This window comes from Vitis riparia, chromosome 11, assembly GCF_004353265.1.
Source record: "Vitis riparia cultivar Riparia Gloire de Montpellier isolate 1030 chromosome 11, EGFV_Vit.rip_1.0, whole genome shotgun sequence".
NCBI lineage: Eukaryota > Viridiplantae > Streptophyta > Magnoliopsida > Vitales > Vitaceae > Vitis > Vitis riparia.
The window spans coordinates 2,735,179-2,761,720 of record NC_048441.1 but is presented as its reverse complement, the minus strand read 5'-3'; the positions used below and the strand labels follow the sequence as shown (position 1 = coordinate 2,761,720).

The 26,542-nt window shown below is 31.7% G+C and overlaps 2 protein-coding genes across 2 annotated transcripts; both read right to left on the bottom strand.

Annotated features, from left to right (window-relative positions):
• Positions 1 to 11,235: 11,235 nt before the first annotated feature.
• On the bottom strand, positions 11,236 to 16,027 carry LOC117924901 (protein At-4/1). Its single transcript, XM_034843633.1, has 8 exons — positions 15,941 to 16,027; positions 15,740 to 15,845; positions 12,986 to 13,041; positions 12,736 to 12,813; positions 12,355 to 12,428; positions 12,141 to 12,274; positions 11,951 to 12,046; positions 11,236 to 11,776 (listed from the first exon to the last, which is right to left on the bottom strand). The coding sequence occupies exons 1-8, from the start codon at positions 16,001 to 16,003 to the stop codon at positions 11,631 to 11,633; spliced, it is 753 nt and encodes a 250-aa protein (XP_034699524.1). The 5' UTR covers positions 16,004 to 16,027; the 3' UTR covers positions 11,236 to 11,630.
• A 1,663-nt stretch (positions 16,028 to 17,690) lies between these two features.
• Positions 17,691 to 19,260, bottom strand: LOC117924895 (probable inactive purple acid phosphatase 28). The gene is made up of 3 exons (XM_034843624.1): positions 19,054 to 19,260; positions 18,828 to 18,975; positions 17,691 to 18,738 (listed from the first exon to the last, which is right to left on the bottom strand). Exons 1-3 carry the CDS (start codon positions 19,246 to 19,248, stop codon positions 17,885 to 17,887), a joined length of 1,197 nt encoding a protein of 398 aa, XP_034699515.1. The 5' UTR covers positions 19,249 to 19,260; the 3' UTR covers positions 17,691 to 17,884.
• Between the last annotated feature and the right edge of the window lie 7,282 nt (positions 19,261 to 26,542).

Sequence of the window (26,542 nt, the reverse complement as noted above, 5' to 3'; positions counted from 1 at the left end):
TCTTTCAATAAAAAGTCTATTTGTGTGTTGTGTCAACTAGGTAAGTCTAAGCAGTTACCATTTTCTGCTTCCTCAAGAGAATCAATTGCTTCTCTAGAGTTAATTCATTCTGATGTATGGTCCACTTCCACTCCATCTTTGAGTGGTTGTCTCTACTATGTTATTTTTATTGATGACTTTACTCGCTTTTGTTGGCTATATCCCATTTCTAATAAATTCGATGTTTATGCTATGTTTGTCAAATTCAAAATTTTAGTAGAAAAGCAATTTAATTATCCCATTAAGCAATTACAAAGTGACAATGGTGGTGAATACTGCTCCACCATTTTTAAACAATTTCTGAGTGATAATGGGATTTTTCATCGGCTCTCTTGTCCGCATACCTCTCAACAAAACGACATTGTCGAGAGGAAACATTGTCATATAGTCGAAATGGGACGGACTCACTCTCCTTGCGCAATCTAGATTACCTAAGAAATTTTGGGTTGATGCTTTCTTAACATCCATATTTATCATTAATCGGTTGCCCATAAAAGTTCTCATTTTTTTTTTCACTATTTGACTGTTTATTTCATCTTTCTCCAGATTTTAGCTATTTTCGTTCCTTTGGGTGTCAATGTTTTTCTTGTCTTCAACCTTACATGCCTAGTAAACTCTCTTATCGTAGCACACCATGCATTTTCATTGGTTATTGTTCTAATCAGAAGAGGTTTCGTTGCTATGATCCTTCCTCCTAACGTGTGTATATTTCCATAAATATGATATTTGATGAGGTTGTGTTTCCTGCTCGTGTACAATCTCCTCTCATGGACTCTAGCAGTAGCGTTCCCTCGACAAGTAATTCTCTATCCTATCCTTCCTTCATTCTCCTCCTTCACACGTTTTCCCTTCATCTTCTTCTTCCTCTTCAGTTTCACTACCTCACACTACTTCCATAATTCTCACTAACCATGATTTCTCTATTCCACCAGACACTCCATCAGACATCAACTCTCATGTTTCCTCTTCTTCTAGCAACATCCTTAAGCCCTCATCTTCTGCTCCGACCAGTTCAGCCCCTTCCTAACACGTTGTCACTAGATCATAAACTGGTCATCTTAGGCCTCGTACATACCCTGATTTTCATCTCGATTACTTAACATGTCATCCCATTCGAGCTTTGCATGCAAGTGTTATTATTTTCGAGCCCCGTTCCTATGCTTAAGCTGCTACTATACCTGAATGGCATTTAGCTATGGAGTGTGAATTCCAAGCTTTGTTGAAGAATGAAACCTGGACTTTATGTCCTCGTCCACCCGACAAAAATATTGTTCCGAGTAAATGGGTTTTTAAATCCAAACGCCAACCAGATGGGAGTATTGAAAGACTCAAAGCACGGCTAGTTGCAGTTGGTTATCTCCAACGTAGTGGTATTGATTTCTTTGACACATTCAACCCAGTTATTAAACCATCCATAGCTCACATGGTACTCGCCCTTATTGTCTCATTTAATTGGGACATTCAGCAACTAGATGTGTCTAATGCCTTCCTTGGAATTTTGGATGAAGAAGTTTATATGGCTTAACCTAAAGGTTTTGAAGATCCTACCAATCCATAATTTGTGTGTAAGTTGCATAAATCTATTTACGGATTAAAACAAGCCCCCTAGGCTTGGTTTAATCGCTTATCCACTACCATTTTATCTCTCGGATTTGTAAGCTCTCAAGTTGATCCCTCTTTGTTCACCTATCACCGTGACTCTAATCATGCGTTCCTACTAGTTTACGTAGACGACATTCTCATGACATCTAATGTTCGGTCGTTTATTGATGAGTTGATCTCTAATCTTCAGTTGGATTTTGCTATGAAGAACCTTGGGCAGTTATCATACTTCCTGGGTATTGAAGCTACCCGTGATTCTTCTGGTCTACATCTTCGGCAAACAAGATACATTATTGATCTCTTAGATCATTTCAACCTCATTGGCATACGTCCTTATCGTGCCCCATGTGTTTCAAGTACTAAGTTATCGATGGAGATCCCCTGCTTGATTCTTCCGCATATCACCACACAGTTGATGCCTTACAATATATAACTCTCACTCGCCCAGATATCACTTACTCTGTGAATCAACTTTGTCAACATATGCAAGCCCCAACTACAGCTCATTGGATAATAGAAAAGCATGTCCTACGTTATCTGAAAAATACTCTGGACTTTGGCTTATTTTACAAACCTGGTTCTTTCACCATTAACGCATACTGTGACTCGAATTAGGTTGGTGACCCTGGTGACAGACATTCAACGTGTGGCTATGTCATGTTTGTTGGTCCCAATCTTATCACTTGGTCGGCAAAGAAACAACCAGTGGTCTCTAAATCAAGCACTGAGGCCGAATATAGATGCCTGGCTCTAGTTACCGTTGAAGTATATTGGTTGTGTATGCCGTTATGTAAACTGAAAATTTCTCTTGATTCTCCTCCTGTTATCTGGTGTGATAACATTAGTGTTCTTGCACTTGCCTCTAATCCTATTTTTCATGCCCGTTCTAAGCATATCAAAGTGGGCTATCATTTTGTGCGTGAGAAAGTAGCACATCGAGACATCATTTTAGAGCACATTTCTACTTCTATTCAACTTGCAGATATTTTCACCAAAGGACATACAACTGATAGATTTTGTTTCCTTCATGAAAAACTAGCTATCTACGATCTTCCCGCCAATTTGCGAGGGAATGTTAGTGATAACAATAATGATAATGATTATTCAAATATTCAAGAAAACTCAAGTCAGTGAGCTACGTTTCCGTCAAACCAGTGAGTTGTGTTTCCAAGTTTATCTCCAACGGCTCTATCCTATATTTGAATGTTTGTAATCTATGTTTAGACATTTATCTCTTGTAACAACCTTAGATTTTCTGAGGTTTGATCTGATCCAAATGTAATTACTCTGTTATAAATATACGTATATACTCTGTATTTGGCAAGTTTTTTTCAAGAATAGTTTTGGTTTCTATCATCCCATTGGTCATTTTGATTGTTTCACCATGCGATTGCCACAATATTCCTTCTTTTTGTTAGTAAATAAAAAAAGATGATATTCCCTAAAATTATGATTTTTTTTCTTTTAAAAAAAGGAAATCATAAATAATCATTCATACCTTCATTTTTTTTTATTGTTAATTCAAAATTTAAATTTGGAGTGGTTCCAAATTAAAAGTCAAACAATTCAAAGAAAAATGAAATAAATTAGTGATATGGGTTCAAGGTGTGACAAGAAGTAAAACCATTAACACCATATATATTTAATGCATTTTGAAACAATTTTCATATATGAGATGAAGTTGAAGCTTTTATATTAAGTTAGACCCATGAGCTCCATTTTTATTTTTATTTTCTAAATAACGTCCTCAAATTTTTTTTATTTTTAATTTCTACATATAGTAAAATTATTACTATCTTCCAAGTGCAAGATACCCTCAAAAGGAGGTTGCAGTTTTTTTTTTTTTTTTTTTTAATTGCCAATTGGGAATCTCCTCGGCTTAAAGATGGTTGACAAAGTTCATCATTATTGCTTTTACTATAAGATGTTTATCTTGCCACTATTTAAGTATTGTTCGTTTTTTTTTTTTACTTTTTATTGAAAATAATTTGTTTTTAGATTCAAATAATTTATTTACTTTTGTTAATTTAATACTTATTTATTAAATTTCTTAATAAATAGAAAAAACTAAAATTTCTGTGTTTTTTTTTTTTTTTTTTGGGAATGGTAAAAGTAACTTGTTCAAATCAAGCAATATAACCTATTGAAACCAAAACCAATTGGAAAAAAGAATTTGATGATCCAACCATCATCCTCAACCCTCACTCTCATGATATGAAGATTTGAAGGCCCTCACCATTGCACTATAGATGCATGTCCAACTTTCTCAAATAGATTTCTTTCTCATTTTCTTTTCATCTAGGTTTTCCTTAAGGTAAATTTCTCATCTATTCTCGACATTTCTCTATTAAATATTTGAACTTATTTCATTAGTATTTTTTACGATCTTTGGTTTACTTGGTTGTGTGATTTCGTTCTCAATTTTGGCATGAAAATGTGAATAAAAACCTATTTTTAAGTATACAAGAGAGTCAATCATCACTTTTAACTTGAATTTATGCTAAGAGTCTATTTGGTGAACTAATGTTTTATTATGAGAATTAATAATAAAAAATGAGTCAAAACAAGTGCGAGATGATTTGGGGGTTGGAACTGAGGTAGAAGAGCAAATGTAAGTGCTAGAAGGGTGCTGCCAAATATGCATACCAAAGCAATTTCATGCATGCAACTGCTAGTGAAAATCCATTCTGTTCACGACATCTCGCTTTAAATCATATGGACCAACTTAATTGTATGACATAAAGTAAAAAACAACTTTAAGTAAAAGTAAAACTAATTAACTTATTCTTAAATCTACATTTTTATTTTACCTTTTTACTCCCATTTGCCTTAATCACCTCCACAATCTTCTTTGCTACTCCACCTTTATTGTTACTCAACTTCCTTTGCCCTACTTATAATTTATGAGAATAAATATATCAATTTGATAATTTAAAATATTTTTAAATTAATTTTATCAAACAATCTTAATACTTAAAGTAAAAATTAAGTAATGAGTTTTAAATTAACAACGTAAGTATAATTGAATTTAAAATCAACTTACGTCATTAAGTAATAAGTATTAAATTTTATCAAACATCCCCTCAATCAAATAATTAGTAAAGTAAATAAGATATTATAGGAATAAATTAATTTAATTTTTACCCACTTACAAAGTCTTCCAAGCCAAACCTTCATTTGGTTGACTTGGTAAAACTCAATATCTAATTATGAAAAATACAAAATGTCACATGTATATGCAACATACAATTTAAGAATATATATATATATATATATATATATATATATATATATATATATATATAGTAGTTTTATGTACATGTGTATGTGATGTACCATAATATATGAGGTTTCTCATAAAGTTACCATTTAAAAGAGGGTTTTATTGGCCATAATGTCCAACATTAAATCACAATGGCCTTCAATTGTTGAAGCACAAGGATCTAGTAATTAGGATTCCACCAATTAAAGTAAGAAAGAGTTTGTGAAGGTTGCATGTATGGGAAGATGAATCAATCTCCTTTCCCATAGATAGCTTGAAGAAGTGACTGGTTTGAAATGGGTTATAAGAAAACATATAATGAGGATGGCCATGTCCACAAGCAAGTTTCATTTTTAACGAAATGCTATTCACAACAGCTTAGGGTGGAATGTCGGGAAATTTTAATAAAATTATTTTCACAATAGCTTGGCCATGTCCATAGTCATAATATTTTAATAAAACTGCATCCTTCCCATAGATGAAAATATCAGGAAATTTCATCAAAAATTAGCGAAATTTTGAATATTAAGAGTGGTCGATACAAAATCGACCATTGATTACTGGTCGACCGATATTTTTTTATATTTCCGCGGATATTTTTGCACTCCCCTTGCCTTCTTGCTCGATCAACTTGGTCAATTCAATCAAAGCACAAAAATGATTTAACTTTACCAACGTTTTAAAAATCGAACCAGATTGATTGGTTCGACCATTGACCAAACTGGTCCGATCCACAAAAAAAACCGTTTGGCTATCGAATCGCCTATGAACCGGATAAACTGAAAGTTGAACTAGTGAACCACCCGAACCTAACAATTCTTAATAAACTGAATGGTTCGTTTCTTTCTTTCTTTCTTTCTTTCTTTTTAAGCCATAAAAACAACAACATTTTCTAAGGGAACTAGATCACTCCATGTGGAGCCCATCCAGCCCATTTGTCATCAAACCCAATAAACTTTTAGTCATACAATTTAATGATTTTTGCATATTTTTTATACCCCACAATCCCTACATATTTTTGTCCATTTCCGATGTGAGATTAGTTAATGAGGAGAAAAAATGTGTGTACAAATTGAAGCTTAACCATTAAGTTATGGTGTTTTTTCATTATATTATATTTGCAAATCAAAATATATAACAAAATTAATATATATTTTTTTTCAAAATTTTATTATATAAAACCCTTTCACATTTATTTTTATAATAATTATATAATGTAATTATAAAAATAATATAATAATTTCAAAATAATAAAATACAAAAGACATGCAAATAAAATCAAATTTTATAATTTTTTTCATTTTGAATATATCTTTATATTTAAATATTATATATGTTCTATTTGATAAAATTTAAAATATTAATATATTTGTATTTCTCTTCATCATTTAATTTGATATGTCAAATATAAAAATGAAATATTATTAAAAAATTTAATTATATATAATTTTAATTTCTTATAATAATTTAAAGTTTTATATAATATACAAATTATTATTTATGACATCACGAGTTCTACCGCGATCCGACCACTAGTTCGATCAGTGAACCGTGAATTGATAACTTTTTTTATTCAATCATCGGTGGGTTTTGAAAACATTGAACTTTACACAAGAACGGGATTACAACACAGATTAAAAGGGATCCCTTCGTGTAACAATGTGATGAAACCACAATGATATTCATTTTGGTACTAAAAAACTATTGTCATGTAATATGTATAAATTGTTCTCATTGAATGAAATCAAATATTTATTATCCTAATTCTAAATGTGCACTTCCAAAATTTATGTTTTATATTTTTAAAATTTAAATGCCGATATATTTGTATTTACTAATATTTTTATTTTTAACCATATTTATATCAATTACACTTACAAAATAACTTTAATATATATATATTCTTATTTATTTTATTATTTTTTTAAAACATTTCTATGAATTTTAAATAATTTCTATTCCATTAATATTTTTGTTAAAATATCCATACATATTTACTATATATCTATAAAATTAAAGTATATCGTGTTTGCTAATATTTTCATGATTGATCCTTCCAAGAAATAGGGGAAAAAAAGTCATTATCCACCAACTCCGTATAAGTAAGATATGTTATATATTGATGTTGAATATAAACGCCTAAAGAAGCTACATCGCATTATATGTAAGAGCATCTAAGCAAATTAGGATCCTTGAAGCTGAGGTACTACAGTTTTTCAGATAGAAGATGGCTAGGGTGGCGAAGGGATATTAATAGGAAGCTCAGACAACGCAGGCGGTTGAGCTGGTAACAATGGAGTACTGCTTAATCCGGGTGCCTCCAATGGTGGCGGAATGCTCGGTCCTGGTTCAGAAGTCATTGGAAAAGGGGGTTGATTCGGAAGAGGAAGATCCACAGGCAGCCCCTCAAACTCTGGAGTCGGGGCAGCTACTGCACCAGACGGCGGTTGCGGTTCCCCAAATGGGGATGGCAGTGGCAGCTGCGGCGGCATTGGCTGATCAACAGGTAGCCCGTAAACTGGTGGAGTTTGGGGTGCCGGCGCCTCCGGCGGTATTAGAATGAACGCCTGCGGCCCTAATGGGAATGCCAACGGAGGCGAATCAAACACATCTGAGATCTTGTGAGCTGGAGCTGGTGCTGGACTGACTAAAGGCGGTAGAGCTATGGATACGGGTGGTGCCACTGGCGCCAATGGGGAACAGCGGCCGCGTATTCTGTCAATGAATGGACAGTTTGGGACAGGTTCTGGGTACCTGCATACGCCGGTGATAGGGTCAACGGTGCAGTAAGTCGGGAAAGGCGTATAAGGATACGGGCGGATGGATTGTACCAGTTTATAAGAAGCGGAGAAACATAGGAATAGAATTAGCAACAAAGGCCATGTATGTGGTGACCAAAAACAAGCCATTTGTGCAACTAATTTGCAGGTTCAAAGGAAGCCATACAGGGACATTTATAGTGAGTGTTGACATGAGAAATTGTATGATTTGATACTGCATAGTGTGAAGAGGGTTTTGGCCAATTATTTCAGACAAGTTATTGCGAAAATGCAAGAGAAATTAAGAGATGTGGCAGGCTGCTTCTGCATTTTCATTAAGATTTTCAGAGAAGTTAAAGATGTGAGAAGTGAAGCACATTTACTATTAATTTTGGCAGCCTTTTGAGTTTCATTATATATGGTCGGTGTAAGTGCTGCACCATGAGTCAGAAGAATTTAGGAACATATGGACAATGGAGATCATACTGTCAAGGAGTTAGGCATTTTTTAACTACCCATATGCCATATTTAGACAACTCAAACCTGTTTAATGTTGCTAAGTCAACCCTTCTAATCCATATTAGATAATATTTTGATATCTAGTAAGCTAAATAGAGTTGACATTGATACTATCTATATCTTATCTTGAAGTTAGAGTGTAGAAGCCAAATTGTAACTTGTAAGTTGGGTAGATTTGGTAGGTATTTGGTGATGAGTAGGAGATTCATGTTTAGAACAATATTTAGCATTGTTTAGTGAAGAGATCTTATTGAATATAGCTATGAATGTTTAAATCCATCATTAAATTATTATAATTGCAATATATAAGCTTTTTTTTCTCCCTAGGTCTGTTTTTCTTATCCTAAATTTAAAGTTGCTTTAAAATTTAAGATAATTTTGTCTTAATAGAAAAAGTGATTTTTTTATATTTTTTTATCTCAATAGAAAAAGTCTATTTTCCTCATTTCTTCTAATACACAAATTTAATTTCTTATGCAAAATAAAACCAAATTTACTTTTAGAAATTTTAAATAAATGATTCAAGGGAGTTTTATATTGTGCTTTATAAGATCAACATGTGGCCAAGTTAAATAGACGCATGGCAGGACTATGATCAAATTGGGTTTGCAAATTGAATCATTTAAATTAAATAGTAAATCAATATATATCCTTGAAATTAGTTACTTTGGATGGTTTTATTCCTATTATATCCTATTCACTATTCAACAATTTTAGAATCTAATTTGATTTTGTGGTTAATTTTTAGGAAGATTTTACATGAGTTGAATTCGTTTTTGCTTAGTTTACTCATTTTATTTGTGATTCTAATAATGCATAGAGTTTCAATACATTTAGAACGTTTTTAGTATGTGAATTTGTTCCTATTAAACTTTAGATGAGATTCTTTATTTTATGTCAAAAAAAAGATCAAATAAAGCGCTCAAAGAGACTATAGAGCTTTGAGGAAGCACTAAGGACGATTAAAAATTAGCTCAAAAAGCAAAAAGACCGTTGAAGCATTGCATAAGTTGTATTAAGTGCTACATCAAATGTTGCATTGAGCGTTTTATCAAGTATCACATTAAGCATTGTATCGAGCGCTGCATCAAGAGTTGTATTAAGCGCCCATCAAGCTTTGAGAGAGCTCAAGCACTCTAAAAGTCCTTTCAAGCATTGCATCAAGCACCCACCTTTTTCTTGATATAAACCCACATTTCGTCTTTTTTTTCTTCTTTGTTTTTTTTTTTTTTTTTTTTTTTTTTTTTTTTTTTTTTTTTTTTTTTTTTTTTTTTTCGTCTTTGCCTTTTGAAATTGATATATATATATATATATATATATATATATATATATATATATATATATATATATATATATATCTAATTGTTATGTTAGATACATTTGATTATATAGTTATTGAATATATGGTTCAAGATTTTCAGTTTGATATTAGATTGTGGATTATGATTTTATTTATATTATTAGTTATATTACTTTCTACACATTGCTTCTTATGGGTTTTATTGCTTCACAATGCAAATTATTGGTTTAATATCTCAAATATTTCCCAAATATTTTGCACAAACCGAATATAAGTAATTAGGATGTTTGGTTGGCATTAGTGATATTGAGTGATTTGTAAACTCCGTTTGAGAGTATTTGAAGGTTTTCATAATTATTATTTTGTCACAAAGTTATCAAAGAAGAAGATTGCTAATTTATTAGGTTATTTAGTTAACAATTTTGTTTCATTCACCGTTCCAATGATCTACAGTGTACGAAGACATAAGGTTATTATAGAATGAAGACAAGACAATATAGGTAAGTATCCTTGAGTTAATTGACAATAATAAATTGGGCTCATCAGAAATTGGTAATAAACATAATTTAGAAAAAAAAAATTAAAAATCTATAAAAAGAACATAGGAAATTAGGCATTAGAAAATTAGAAAAAATAATTTTCTTTTGGAAAATAAAATTTAAAAAAAATAAATAAAAAATTTGGGAAGGTGCGTTCAAGCGTTCTTTAGAGTAGCTCAAGCGCCCTTGGATAATGTTGTGACTATTGATCCCTAGCTAGTCAAGTTTCTGTAGTTTTCTACGGTTTCAAATTTTTCCCAAGTTTCATAATCCATTTTTTAATAAGATTTCTAAATTGTGTCAAAATCCACTAAGGTTTTTCCTATATAAATTTACCTCTTGTGATAATTTTTTTCTCACTTCAAGGGGCCTAAGCATTACATCATTATCACTGCACTTAACTCAATACTCTCAAAAAGAAAAATCCTTCATTCTTGAGTTCAAGGTAGCAAGACCTCATCCTCTCTGAGTGTTAAAGAATCCAATAAGAAGTATAGAGATATTGTATTACTGATGTAATAGTTGGTAGTGTAAGTTTAAAGGAATAGCAACTATCAGGTAAATCTATATACTTATTTCTTCATAGTTAGTGGATTATTACTTTGTGATCTCTGATGTCGTAATTGTTAAATCCGCAAAGTCTCTAGAAGGCTTTGTGGGTGGTTTTCAACATAAATCGATTATGTACTCTTGTGATTGGAATTCTTTGGTTAATTAATAATTGTCAATCTAATTAAGGAATCCATAAAAATAAAAATTTGTAATCTTTGGGTCAAATAAAAAGGACCAAATATTCAACCTCCTTAGGTAGTTCCATGATACAAGATCTTAAACTATCGCTATTTTCCAAGATGTATAGAATTTGGCATGTTTGGTTTGAACACAGAAGCACACTTTTGGCAAAATTCAAAAAGCTAAATAGGGATCAATAGACATTATGAAAGCTCTATAGAATACAAAAATGGGTTGCATTTGTTTCCATGGGATGTATGGTAATGAGAAAATCCCTTTCATCTGAAATCAAATATACTCCAGTGAAAGTTTGGTTAGCTAGATTGGAAAGATGGAATGCAGTTTTGTGATGCTTGTATCGGCTAACCATGTCCTGATAGTCATGAGACTCTAACCTTCTAAATGCTTACCAAATGATGTTTCGCATGAAATGTAATGTCATTTCCCTGTAATCTAAAAGTTGGCCATATACAAAACTTCAAATGTTTTAAGAGTAACGCTTTAAAATTATCATACAAGAGTATTATATGATTGCTATACATAACAGGACTGAGGAGATATGAGATTCCACATATTAATTCTTCACGTGGGAGAAGTAAAGGAAGGACTGCTGCATCTAATAGTAAACCTACATTTGAAAGTTGTGTTTATATGCTGGTGAAGTTGGTATCATTTTACACAGCATGCTTTTTCTAAGTTTCCCAACAGATGAATTCTAACTGATCCAGCCAACATTTAAATTCTTGGATTAAGATTCTGGAATGTTTGGTTGTGGTCTATTGCACTTACTGCTTATACAGAATCAAGTCTGCAAGCACAATGGCAAAGTCACAAAGCAACATACCCTAGTACTCCACTCCAAAGCAAAGCAAAACGCTCTAGCCCTCTTTTGCATCATGTGCCTTCCTTTTTAACACCTCATTCTCTTTCCTTAATTTCATGATCTTCTGTTTCAGCGTATCAACATGTCGATTTGAAGCCAAATCTCGTTGCTGTTCAACCAGCTTTGTTCTGCTAATCAGCACTGCAATTTTCAGAGTTTTGACATTCATTATTACATATTTTTTATTAAATAATGCATTCAGTTTAAACCCGTAAAAACAAGCAAATAAATAAAATAAGGGGAAACAAAGGTTTCTATATCCAAATAAGCATCATGAGAAGGATTGAAAATGAGAAAAAGTGATTACACACTCACTTTCCTTTTCCAAATTTTGGAGCTTCTTAGTCAAAACATTTCTCTCCTCCTGTTCAACCATAAGACAATCCTTTAAATCCTGAATCTCTTGACGATCTGTCACAACATATCAGCAAACTTATCCATATGTTCGAACAGAATAAATAGTTGTTGGTTCAAACGAGTCAACATAAGTTCTTTAGGATCTCACATTTGGACTCCACATCAAACTGAACTTGCTCCAACCTGTTCATTAGAGCTTGTATATGGGTCTTATGTGCTGCTGAGTCTTTATGGAGGTGATTTATGGTTGCTTCATTTGCAGCTATTTGAAGTAGCAAGCATCTAACAGAATCCAAATTTCAATCCTGAGAAAAACAAACAAATATAATTGAGCACCATATCTGTTCTTATAGGAAACTCACCTGATCTGATTCTCTAGATCCCCAACCTTTATTGCATGATTTTGTTGAAGCATTTCAATAGCCTTCCTATGTTCCTGCTTGCAGTTTTCAACTTCTATTTTATAACAGTATTACATAATGCGTACTTCATAATAAATGAAATCATGAACTTACAGCCTTTCAACTCCATCACATAATATTCTCTAATCAAGAATTATGCTAGGAATGTTTTTCATTCTTTCTGTATGCATGTGTTGACATGCATGTGGTTGTGGGTGTATGTGGATATCATAGTGCAATACAGATATTGAATAATCTATGCCCCATGCTAAGTGAAGTATTTACTTAGAAAAATACCCACACAGATTCCTTCCTTGGGAAGTACTTTAGAAAGTAACGTACATCTTCTTTACTGAGATGCTCATCATTGACTCGTTTCAGTTCCTCTTTCAAACTTTGGCATTTGGTACGACGTTCAAGCTGTTATCTCATGGAAATGATTAACATGATTGAAGAAAATCAGGATACAGCCATATATGGTTAGCCAAAAGACTATTAATTTCATTCTCTCATTATTCACTCAATTCTCATCTAAATTTCGGGATGAAACTTGAATAGAGCCCATTTTCAATAGTTCAAAAGGAACCCTCACCTGCTCAGCCAGTTTGTATAAGGATTCTGTATATAGCTTTCTAAGTCGCTCATTATCTGCATGTCACAATATACTTTATTTCGATTTAGAAACAAAAGATATAAGATAAAGTAGAAAAGAATAGACTTGAAAGAAAAGAAAGAAAACAACAAAATGTCATCCAAAAGAGCACATAGAAGATTTCTGGTTTCCCAAGTCACAGTGTAAAAAGCCATCAGTTCAACTCTAAGCAACAAAAGATGCTCTGGTAAACAGAAAAACAGCATCAAATATTGTGAATGGAACTCAAGTAAATTAACAAAACAGTCGATTCTCCCAATATCATAATATTTTCTCATCTTAATGAGTTGTAAATCTCATGTTGTTCCCAACTAGACAACAACATAAAAGAACACACCCTTGTAAAGAAAGGTTGATCTATGAAATAAAAGAGAGTGATGTCTACGACCCAAAAGCTCAATGCAAATCGTGGAAACTACAACTTTTTCAAAATAGTAAGTCTTCTGGAAGTTTGAAAACCCTTGATTCTTTTTTATAAGCAAATAAAAAGAATGAATTAAGAGGCACGTAACAAAAGAGGGGGTGCAACCCAAATACACACGATGTATATACGAAATGCCCAAAACACCAAAAAAACAGAGCTAAACTAACCAACTCCCAAAAATAAAGAATGCAACAAATGAGAATGCAAATGCCCACCTAACCACAAACATAAAGACTTTAGGATCAACGCTCCACAACTATGAATGTTCTTTTATTGCACTCTTTCCAAGTGATTAAAAAAAACCAGAGAAGGATCATCCTCCAAACATCCTTGTGTTTGGTTCCAACATGAGAGCCATGCTAACTAAGGACTTTCCTAATTGATAGGGGAAACACCCAAGATACACCAAAAAGTGACTAGACCAAAGATCACAACTCAGAGGTCCATTTGCAGTGAAACTCCATATCATCTTCATAGAGATAAGACCTGTTAACCAAGCTCAATCCTCACTTCATAAGTTGATCTATGGTCAAGATTTTGTCTCATGCTGCTTCCCACACCTTAGAAGGCACTCTCAAGTTCCAATCAGCTTGGCAGGAAAGGAATGGGGCTCCTTTGAGACAAGGGTCAAGTGATATGAGCTGATGGAGAATAAACCCTTTCTTTCAATCTTCCAAATCAACGTGTCCTACACATTGGTTGCCACTGATAAAAGCATTTAAAAGCTGCCGAGATTCCATGGCTGACAACTTCCTATCTGAGAAGTACCTTCTGAATCTAGGATTCCAACAATTCCCATCCCAAAAGTTTGCCAATCAAGAATCTTTCTGGACCAATTTATTGAAAAGCTCCAGAAAATGGTGCTTTAAGGGATCATCACTGCACCAAGGATTGTGCCAAATAATTGATTTTAGCAATGATATCAAGAAAGCTGTATCAGAAAAATAAAAGTAAAACTGCAAGTGCCAACCAAAATAAAACCCTACTCCTTCCCTAAGTTGTACCTTTCTTCTTCCACTGGTTACGACCAAATTCTCACATGTATATTGAATAAAATTTCAGAAGACTTGTATTTTTCTAGTCTTCTCACGTTTCATTATTAGAGCTTGATGAGCAAAATTCTAGACACTAGTGTATCATGGGAAGACTGGTACTTCTTCTCTTTTCTCCTTGAACAGTATAGCTTGATGATTACTGCAAAAGCATCTCTATGCCATCTGGCCAGTACAAACTAAAACACTCACTAATTCATTGAATTTCCTTGTTTTAGTGGTCTGTTTGGTTCTTGAGAAAATCTAAAGTCAATCAAAACTTTGAATCCTTGATTTCATCATTCAGGACCCAATAAATTAATTTTAAAAAAAAAATCCACCTCAATTTTTCATTACTTAGGACCCAAAAAAATTTCCAATAAAAATAAAGGATGAAAATCCTAACTCCATTAAGTTATCCTCAACCAACTCTAAGGTGATTTGTTCTCCCTTTTTTTTTTTTTTTATAAAAAGCATAGAATATAAGGTTTCAAAAATTTTATAATCTTTGTCCTCTATTTCTCAGCAACCAAATAGGAACATTAGAAATAGTCATAACCATAAGAATTAGTATTATGTTTCACATTTTTTTTCCTCAAAGGGAAAAAGATGAATATGGAAAGAGAAAAAAAAACTCTTATGAAAGAAACCAAACAGTTGTATGTGTTAGGGTCAATCCAGTAGAGGCTTTGGTTTCCCAGTTCAGAAAGATATGAAAACATAGGTTGCAAAGTTTTTTTATTCCTATTGGCTCCATTTGAATCTATAAAACAAAAGGAAAAGAGAAAACAAAACAAAACAAAACATTGAAAAACAGAAAGAAAAAATCTTCAATTCATAATTCAAGCTGAAGCTTCTTTGTCCAAATAATGCTAAATCCCATGAATTGTTTCTCCGAATAAACATAAGCATTAATCAACCACAGTGCTTAATAAAATTACGCTAATTTTATTATCTTTGTTCAGTAAAGCAATTCATGTAATCGTTGCCTGCCATTAGCATTTCTCGTCTTTGCACTGAAAAGAAAACAAGACCTCTATCCCCGTTTGGATGCCGAGAAAATGCAGAAAATAGTTAGATAAATCCATTTCAAAGCAAATTTCAACATTTTTCTTCGGATCGAAGAATGGCGTGATGCAAATGAAAACAGAAAAAGAGACTTCCAACATTCCATTTTCTTTTCTCGGGATCCAAACAGAGCCAAAAATGCAAGTGAAAGCAGAAAAGGAGAGAATCAACCTTGCTTGAGACTGTCGCAGGTGGATTGAAGAGCTTGGCGCTTCTCGATCTCCACATTGCAGTTGGATCTGAGGAGCTGGACTTCTACGACGCTGTTTTGGAAGTCCTGAGAAACCAAAACCACAAACAGAAGGGGAAAACAAATTATGAATGAATCGAAAATGGAGAAGATTGAGAGAAGAAGAAGAAATTAAGTATAACCTTGTAGATCTGATCGAAGGTGGAGAGTAGACTCTCCATTTCTTCATCGCTGGTTGCCGCCATTTCTCCTTCCACTTTTCAAAATTCTCAAATATTTATAGTTTTTTTTTTTTTTTTTTTTTTCATTTGAGGTGACTTTTGCTGTATATATGATTGGAAAAGAGCGAAAAAAATTAATTTTTTTTTAAATAAAATAAAATAAATTTATTTATTTATTTATTTTTATTCTTTCAAAAAATAATTTATCAAATGAAAATAAAATAAAATACTTTAATATATAAGGACATGTTGGAAATTGTTTTTTAAAACAATTTTTTGTTTTCCAAAGTAAAAACATAAAAAACACATTTGATAACTAAAAAAATATTTTTTGATTTTTTTTCACATGTTTTTAAGGATTATTTTAAGAAATAATTATACAATTAATAAACTTTCATTTTTTATTTTGGTTGCTTCTACTTTTACTTTTTCAATAAACTCTTAGAAGTTGAAATTTTTTTCTTCTCAATAAAAAGAGAGAAAATTTAGGTTGTGTTTAATTCCCAAAAAATTATACAAAAAGATAAAAATGTTAAGAAAAATTATTTTCTTATATTGATTTTAATAAATAAAATATTAAAAATAAAATATAATTAAACTTAATTAAAATTTTATATATTTTTAAATTATTTAATCTTTACATAAAAAAGAAAAAATAAATTAAATAACTTTTAAGTAGCATATAAAAATAATATATTTATTTATTTTTTTTTTTTTATTATATCTCTACTTTCCTTTTTTCCTATTACCTCTCAAAATTTTCAGAAACCAAACATGTAACCTTATGAAAGTTCTTATTAAACTTAAATAAGAGGTTTTTCTCACCAAAAATATCAAAAGGCCTTGCTTGAATTATCAAGCACCATTTACATGCATCCATGTTAGGTAAGTGTGGGTCCCCTAGCAACCCCTTTCCGGCCTAGATATTGAATGAGCCAAGTGTCACCCAGGCAATGGCCACATTCATTACACGAGTGGTAAAGATATCGAACCGCTACGTCAGGAGAAATCATGAACATAAATGCATAAAATATAGATGTTCGAGTTTAAACACAATTTGAGATACCATTGTTTATTATATAAAAGTTCCTATAAAAATGGGAAATTTCCTATCTTTGAGTGTGGTTTGAACTATTGATTTACGTAATTGAAAGTAACCAATTAGGTTTACGAAAAAACCTAAAAATCGATCACTAATCCAATTTGAATACCACTACAAGATAGATTTCAACAGAAAACAGAAAAGTAATAAGTGATTGAGTTCAGTAGCTCCTCATATAAAATTATTGACTCTAGAGATATAGTAATATGGAGAACACAAAATTGTTTTAACCACCATCAAAACCAAAAGCATACCTTATTTCAAAGAGAGGAGGACGAGTTCTTCACAAAGGTTAATTATTGAAATTTAAAGCATTAAACAGGCACATAAAACGTTACAACACTGTTATAAAAAGCCACCAAGATATAAATTCAGACATGAAAAAAGCTATCGTCTGTCTCTTTTAGAAATTAACTTAAACTTCGAACGGGTGCACCTGAAAAACCATCCAAGCATACCTTGTTGGTGTTTACTCAGAGGAAGTTGATTGGAAAAGACGTTGTTGTTCGTGCACCAACAGTAAGTAGGCCTACCTGTCCCAAGTGTTGAGATTTTTTTCCCTCAAGCAATGTGAAATATTAAAATTTACAACAACTAGAACAAGATGACTTATGAGTACTTTGCCCTATAAACCATTGAATTCTTTTTGTAAGATCCATTTTCGTATCCTTGGATTAAAAAAAAGTGAAAAGACATACACTGGGGTTTCTAATAATCATGAATTTATGATTACACAGTGAATATATACAGAATACAGACATTGCTGGGTTCTGGGTGAAGTACTGAGCTTCAATACCTGCAGATTACTGAGGGCGGTGGAGGTCCCATAAGACTTGCTCATCGATCTTGCTCAGCTTCTCATCGTCCAGTCGCTTCCATGTCCTGATCCTCTCCACGCCCATCCAAGCCCTTTCCCCTTTCCCAAGCTCAGCCACTATGATCCTGGCTCTCCTTGGCCACCCTGCCCTACCATATCCATGGTACCCACACCCTCCGCCATGACAAAACCATATGCCATCCAAGTTCCCACAGAAGTCATTCGTGTGATCATGGCCTACAAACACAGCCTTTACATCTCCCATGGAGACCAAGCTCTGTAAGACTCCAGAGTTAACCATTGAACACGATACAGGCTGCTGAAACTGACCCACAATCTCTTTCAAGTACAACTGCCGGACTTCCGGGACTGGGATGTGGAAGAAAGCCAGGGCCGGGGTTTCGGTTGGAGGCGAAAGAAATCCTTGAGAAAGGCCATGAAGCCAGCGAAGTTGTGATTCCTTAATCCATCCATAAGTTTGAAGTTCCCCAACGGTAGCTCTGTCTCCACTATCCAGAAAGAAGAGATTGAGGACACTGCTGTTGGCCAGATGGGAACCTGCAGCACCATTGACACTGAGATTATAATTCCCAAACCCGTCTATATCTCCTAAAAGGCGTCCAATGGCAGGATCGGAGGGATCTTCAGGAGGATTGATTTGTGAGAGTGAATAGTCCATAAGGGAGATGAATGTCATCAATTCTTCACGAGTCATGGTTGATTTCTGGTCATGGTTTCCCAAAACTGCAGCCCAAGGAAGTCTAGACTCCATGACAGGGCTAAAAGCTTTAAACAGAGACTCAGCAGCGTCAGCAGCGCTTGTCCCAAATATGTTGTCTCCTGGTAAGAGAACGGAATACCAATTAGTATTTTCGCAAAGCGAAAATTTCCGGGAAACCTTGTTCTCCCAAACCAAACAGGTCAAGTACCTGTAAAGGCAACAAAATCAGGCCTTTCCGCGTCAATCAACCGGCGGAGGAACCGAGTGGTGTTGAGATCGGAGCAGGCATCGAACTCCGACGGCAACACGTCTCTGCACCGAGTCACCGCTCCGTTTCCGAAATGCATATCGGCCACCTGCGAAGATGAGGAGTGAAAGTCAAGGAAAGTGGAGAAGAGCTAACCGCAGGAGACGGAATGGAAGGGGAGACGAACCTGGAGGATTTTGAAGGCGCCAAGGGAGGAGAAGCGGAGAGGGAGAGGAGGATTTGTCTTGAGAGTGATGGGTTGATGGCCTAAGATGAGTTGAGGGGAGATTAGGGTTTGGAGGAGATAGAGAGTTGCAGAGATGAAGGTGAAGTAGAGGAAGGTGTAGTGGATGATCCATCTTTGGTTCACAGAGGATTCCATCGCTCCCACAAAGCATGTTGCCGTTGTCTGTATTTAAAAAATTCCAAGAACGTTTCTTTCAACAATTTATAAAATATTCTTTGTTTGATCCATGCGACAATTAAATCATCGTCAAATTGGGGCTTTTTTTAACTTTTACGGCCATTTTTAAAAATAATTCTTAAAAAATGGTACTTTTCAAAATAATTCTTAAAATATGGTACTTTGAAAAATAATTCCAATCTATGGCACTTTTGCCACATTGAAAGGTGTTTCTTGAAGAGACGCCTTCTATATTTTTCATATCAACTATAAATGTTAAAAAAATATTGAATTTACACTAAAGGTGTATATTGAAGAGACACCTTCTACAATTTTTATATCAATAACACACATTAAAAAATTTGAATTTACGTTAAAAGTGTCTCTTCAAGAGACACCTTTTATAATTCTACAAAATCAAATTTATATTAAAAGTGTCTTTTAAATAGACATTTTTCATAGTTTTCATATCAATTTCATAATAAAAAAAATTGAATTTATACTAAAGATGTCTTCTTAAGACACACTTTCTATAATTTCACAAAATTAAATTTATATTAAAGGTGTCTCTTTGAAGAGATACCTTCAATAATTTTTGTATCAATCATCCATTGAAATAATTGAATTTATACTAGAAGTGTATTTTCAAAAGACACATTCCATAATTTCATAAAATTAAATTTATATTCAAAGGTTTTCTTTCAAGAGACACCTTTACTATAAAATTAATTTTTTTGATAGGTGACTAATATAAAAATTGTAAAAAGTGTTTCTTCAAAAGACACATTTAGTATAAATTCAATTTTGTGGAATTGTATAAACTCTTTCAATGTAAATTCAATTTTTTTAATTATGTGACTGATATGAAAATTATCAAAGATGTCTCTTATAGAGACACCTTTAGTATTAATTTGATTTTATGGTATTGTGGAAATGATATTTTTTTAGTATAAATTCAATTTTTTTTAATGTGTATGACTAATAAAAAAAATTATGGAAAAACGTATTTTGAAGAGACACCTTTAGTGTAAATTCAATTTTTTTAACATTTATAGTTGATATGAAAAATATAGAAGGTGTCTCTTTAAGAAACATATTTCAAAGTGACAAAAAGTGCCGTAGATTTGGAATTATTTTTCAAAATACCATATTTTAAGAATTATTTTGAAAAGTACCATTTTTTAGGAATTATTTTTTAAAATAGCCGTAAAAGTTAAAAAAGCCCCAAATTGTCGTTGTTTAAAGAAAAAATTAGGGCTTGGCGGTTTTTAAAATTTTATTTTTAAAAATTGTTTTTCAGGATTTTTAGAATTTTTAAAAAATTAAAGTGTTTGATAAGATGTTTTAAAAAATAATTTTTTAAAATAAAAAACAAGAAGCTTATTTGGATAAAATAATTTATATTGTTTTTAAGAACAATATATTACTTTTATTTTATCAAAATTTTATAAAATTAATTTATAATAATATAAAATCAAATTCAAGTTAAGTCTGGTTAAAAAATAAAAATTAAATCCATAGTTATATATGAGTTAAAGATAAAAAAATATTTTTTAAGTATGAAACAATTTTTTTATTGTAGTGAAACAAAAATTCTTATAAAATAAAAATAATTTTAATATTTATTTTTAATATAAGTCAATTAAGTACTTTTATTAATTATTTTTATTTTTTGTTTGATCATGATTTCTTATGTTTTTTTAGAAACTCTTTTAAAGTTAAAGAATCAAAAAAAGCTTTTTAATGTTTTATAAAATTAAGGATATTTGGTAAGTTATCATTATAAAAGGATTTTAAAAATAAAAAATAAAAAGACTTGTTAGGGTGAATTGTTATTTTTTTAAAAACATTATTTTAATTTTGTAAAAATATTTTAAATTCAATTTATATAATATTAATTAATTAACTTGAATTGAAGTCTTATCAAAAATGAAAATAATTTTGTAATTACAAATAAATTAAAAAATATATAGTTTTTAGTAAAACATAAATAGTAACATTATAATAAAATCATAAATTGTATTTTTAGTAGAAAATAAACTATTTTATTATATGTTAGAAAAAATATATTTTATTTTATTAATAAATTTATGGTATTAGTGAGTTTATTATTTAAGTTTTAAATTATTTTTAAAAATTAATAGACTGGTTAACAAATTCAACGCATTAAGTTTTGTTTAATTTGGAGTTAATTTTCTTAGGAAAAATTTTTGAAAAATAATAATTCTATGTAGAAGAAAAATAATAAAGTGAATGTGTTTTTCTATTATTTTTAAAAATCAATGAAAACAACTTTTACTTATTCTCTAAAAGTTGTTTTCTATTTTACTTTGTTTTTAAAACTGAAAATAGAAAACAATAACCAAACAATGTTATGAATTTTTAAAAATTGTTTTTTGTTTTTAAAAATAGAAAACTGTTTTTAAAAACTTTGCCAAATAGGCACTTAGACTACCCACCTTGGGCAAGACAAAATGGCATAGAAAAAAAAATGTTATTTTCTTATTGGGTTTATGGTGAAAAAAAATAAGAAAACAAATAAATATTATTTGATTTATATATATAAAAAAAAGTAAAATAAACTTTAAAAATTTATTAATCTTAAATCTATTTTTTATTTTTCTTGTGCTTTTTTTATTTTTCTATTTTCTCACAAAATATTTTTCTTAAATCTAGTTGTTATTGAAAATATAAAAATAAATGAATATAATAAAAATTAGTTAAAATTTTATATATTTTAAAATTATTTATCTTTTATATAAAGATAAAAATAAATGAAATGGGTTTAGAAAAAATAAAAATGTATTTTCATACACTCATATAAAAAAACCAAAAAAATAAAAACTCGAGTTTATAAAATAAAAATTTCAAGCAACTATCTAAAAATAATTAGTATTTTATGTTTTTTTTTTCTTTTTCTTTTTTTTTGTGAAAGATCGACCATTTAGGTACTATCGATGATATGGATATTATCTTTAACCATGGTGATACCTTTGTCTTGTGAGTGCATAAAACTTGAATTATTTTTAGAGAGTTTCTACTTTGTTATTATTTTTACATGAGTGCGTAAAAACTCACTTTTTCCCATAATTTATTAATTTTAAATTTATTTTTTCTTCTCCTTCATTTTATTGTTTCTTCTAATTTTTCTTGTATTTTCTTTTATTAACTTTTTTAAGAAATAAACATATTGAAAGGGAAAAAAATAAAGAAAAAGAAGAAAAAAAATAAAGAAAATTTTTCTTTCATTTCATTGTTTATAGCAAAAAATTGTTTTAGTTAATACATTTCTTTTTCTTTTTTCTTTAACATTTTTCATAAATCAAAATATAGCTTTAATTTTCTTTATCAACCAATGTCGCTTAAGGCTCATCAACCAAGGTCATTGAAGTGGGCATGCCCATTAATTTGTCATATATTTTAATGTAAGAAATGAAAATTAAATGGAAATAAATAACATTAAGTTACCTAGAAATTGGACTTAGGTATGAAATATAAATATGAATATGAAAAAAAAAATTATATGACTTTAGAAATAAAAACGACTTAGATCATGTGACTATATAGTAGCCTATTTGGGAGTGATTTTAAAAGGGAAATTATTAAATGAGACATTTACTTAGTGACTTCTAATTTTTTTTTTTTTAATATTATATAGTATAGGATAGAATTTTTATCCTCAAGAGAAAGTTTTTTTCCTTATAGTACTATTTTGCTTCCTTGATTATATTTTATCTCACACAATGTTTTACATTTGGTATAGTTATTTCTGTGTGGAAGATACACAATTGGGAGATACGTGCTACAATGTATTGCCTTCCATAGAATCTTTATTAGATGAGTGTACTTGAGTGTTATGTAAACTCCATTACTTTTGAGGGGGTTTATTTAACGATGTTTTGTCATAAAATTATCAAAAGGATAGATTGTTAAGACAATGAATCTACATTGTATGTTGGTAATTTTGTTCCAATTATTTTTTGGCTTAGAAAACTTTTTGAACAGTGATTTACTCTCCATTAAAGATTCAAGATTATTGTTCACTCAATCAAATTCAAAATTGTTATTTGCTCAATTGAAAAGTAACATGTAAGTTTAAAAAAAGTTGAGTAAAGGCAAGTTAGTTTTTCTGATAAGGTAGGGTTGAATTGGAAGTTTTAATTGAATTAAAATATCGTAATTAATTTGGAAAGAATTTGAAAAGAAAAATCATTTCAAATAATAAAAATAATTTGGAAAGGAATTTTAAATTAAGAATTTTAATTTTGAAAGAAATTTTAAATTGAGGATTTAAAATTAGAAATATTAAAAATAAATAAATTTTTTTTTTAATTTAAAATATGAAATATTTTTATATCCTTTTAAAACTCTTAAGCCTCTAATTTTTTTTTATGAAAAATATGATTCCTAAATTGATTCGAATCTACTAGTTTTTTCCTATATAGATACCCTACCAAAATGTGGTTTTTTGGAGGAAACACACCGAGAGAGACTCAACTTAACTTGCCCTACCATTCCCAATCTCTCAAGAAGAATTCAAAGTGTTGAATCTTAGTTGTTTGAAGACTTGCATCTCTTTAGTGAGATTCAAGAGTATTCATTCGCTGACGAGCTGGAGCAATTGGAAATTGTTGCATTGCAGATATGGATTAAGTTGTAGGTTTTAGAGAGCAAGTCTTTAGGGTAAAGCAACCAAGTAAATCTATGTGACTTGATCTCATATGGTAGATTTAAATTTGAGGTCTTAGACATGTTGTTTTCTTTTTTTTTTCATCTCTACAGTTAGTATGAGGGTTTTCCACATAAAATTTCCAATGTCTCTTGCATGTTTATTTGTTTATTTTGAATATTTTGATTATTGTGACAATCCTTGATATCTTGCACGTTAAAATTGGGTTAAAAATTGAACTCCCTATTTAATAAATTTTTAAACACACTCATTCTCCTTCTCTAGGTGTTACCCTACTGGACATTTTTAAATACACTCATTCACCCCTCTAGGTGTTACCATATTGGATATTAAAAATTCAACTCCCTATTTAATATATTTTTAAATACACCAATTCCCCTCTAGGTGTTACCATATTGGACATTAAAAATTCAACTCCTTATGTAATAAATTTTTAAATGCACCAATTCACCCTCTAGGTGTTACCCTACTTAGACATTAATTTTTCACATTATAAAGGGTACCACACTATGATCTATGCTACAAGTTAGGTTTGAACCTTGCCTATTGTGTGGTAAAAAAATTTTAAGGTTCAATGAATTCATCATATTAATTGGAAGCTCATTTTATCATCTTCTTTCTTTCAATATTATAAGAAAAAACAATCAGAGTGTTATATTTGTTTTATAATTTCTCTCATTTTACCATTGTTGCAATTGTCAAACCTCACAAACCAAGACTTGTCATCTTCTCTCTTTCAACTAATACATTTTCATCATCATTTACCTTGACATATAACAACTCATCCCATAATTTAATGATTTTGTCTACCACATTTGAATTGAGCTTTTATTTTCAATCTCCACATTTGAAGTGGTTTTAGTATAAATGGGACATGAGTGCAATGGACAAAAATTTCCACAATCATAAAGTCCCCATGAAAAGAAGAATTCAACATGGTGGAATCTTTTTATTTAAATAATTCCATTGAATCTATTTGGAATATTTTTTAAAATAGTTCTCAAAACATAATTTTAAGGATTATTAAAAAAAAAAATTGTACATACAATGTACAAAAAATTCTAAAGCACTCTTCATCTTTTCAAGCGTTACTTAAAACACTAAAAAAAAGTATTAGAATGAAAAATTTTAAATATGATGTTATTTAATTTAATTGAAGAATGATAAAAAAAACAAAAAAGTTCATTATGAAGTAAAGAAAATAAAAAGGAAATTTTGAGAAAAGAAATTGATTAAACTCCAAAGTTGCCAATTTTAGTAATCTTTTCCTTGTTTAATAATTATGAAGATTACATGTGTAACGACCCGCACCCAACCATGTAGATATTGTCCGCTTTGGGCCCAAGAGGGCCCTCACGGCTTTAAAACGCGTCTACTTGGTTAAGAGGAGCCTCTACATATATAGCGCCAGGAACATTCTCCCCTATCCGATGTGGGACATCACAAACACCCCCCCATGCAGACACAACGTCCTCGTTGTGTCTCATGGGATTTCGGGACCAAACAAACAAACACCCCTTACGGGGCCAAACAAACCCTCACACCAGGGTCGGAGATCGGCTCTGATACCATTTGTAACGACCCGCTCCCAACCGTGTAGATATTGTCCGCTTTGGACCCAAAGGGGCCCTCACGGCTTTAAAACGCGTCTACTTGGTTAAGAGGAGTCTCTACATATATAGCGCCAGGAACTTGCTCCCCTATCCGATGTGGGACATCACAAATACCCCCCCATGCAGACACAACGTCCTCGTTGTGTCCCATGGGATTGCGGGCCCAAACAGACAAACACCCCTTACAGAGCCAAACAAACCCCCTTTTGTGATGTCCCACATCGGATAGGGGAGAATGTTCCTGGCGCTATATATGTAGAGGCTCCTCTTAACCAAGTAGACGCGTTTTAAAGCCGTGAGGGCCCTCTTGGGCCCAAAGCGGACAATATCTACATGGTTGGGTGCGGGTCGTTACAAATGGTATCAAAGCCGATCCCCGACCCTGGTGTGGGGGTTTGTTTGGCTCCGTAAGGGGTGTTTGTCTGTTTGGGCCCGCAATCCCATGGGACACAACGAGGACATTGTGTCTGCATGGGGGGGTATTTGTGATGTCCCACATCGGATAGGGGAGCAAGTTCCTGGCGCTATATATGTAGAGACTCCTCTTAACCAAGTAGACGCGTTTTAAAGCCGTGAGGGCCCCTTTGGGTCCAAAGCGGACAATATCTACACGGTTGGGAGCGGGTCGTTACAACATGGATGTCCAAAAAGTTTAATATGGGAAATATTGGTGAAATTCACAAATTTTTATACTTATTTAAAACATAGTTTCCGTTTTAGAATAAAATGTTTCAATATGACTTTGTTATGATTTAATTTGGAAGATATAAAGGGCAAGACAATTGTCAAAATACTCCCACAATTATAAAGAAACTACTTTGCAACTATAAATGAAGTGAGGCATCACCTTAAACACATCTTACAAGTATTGAGTTTCTTCCTCATAATTCAATTTCATTGGAAAATAAGGGGAACATACAAGGACACATACTAAAGACACGTGTAATAGAAAACACAAGTCAAACTATAA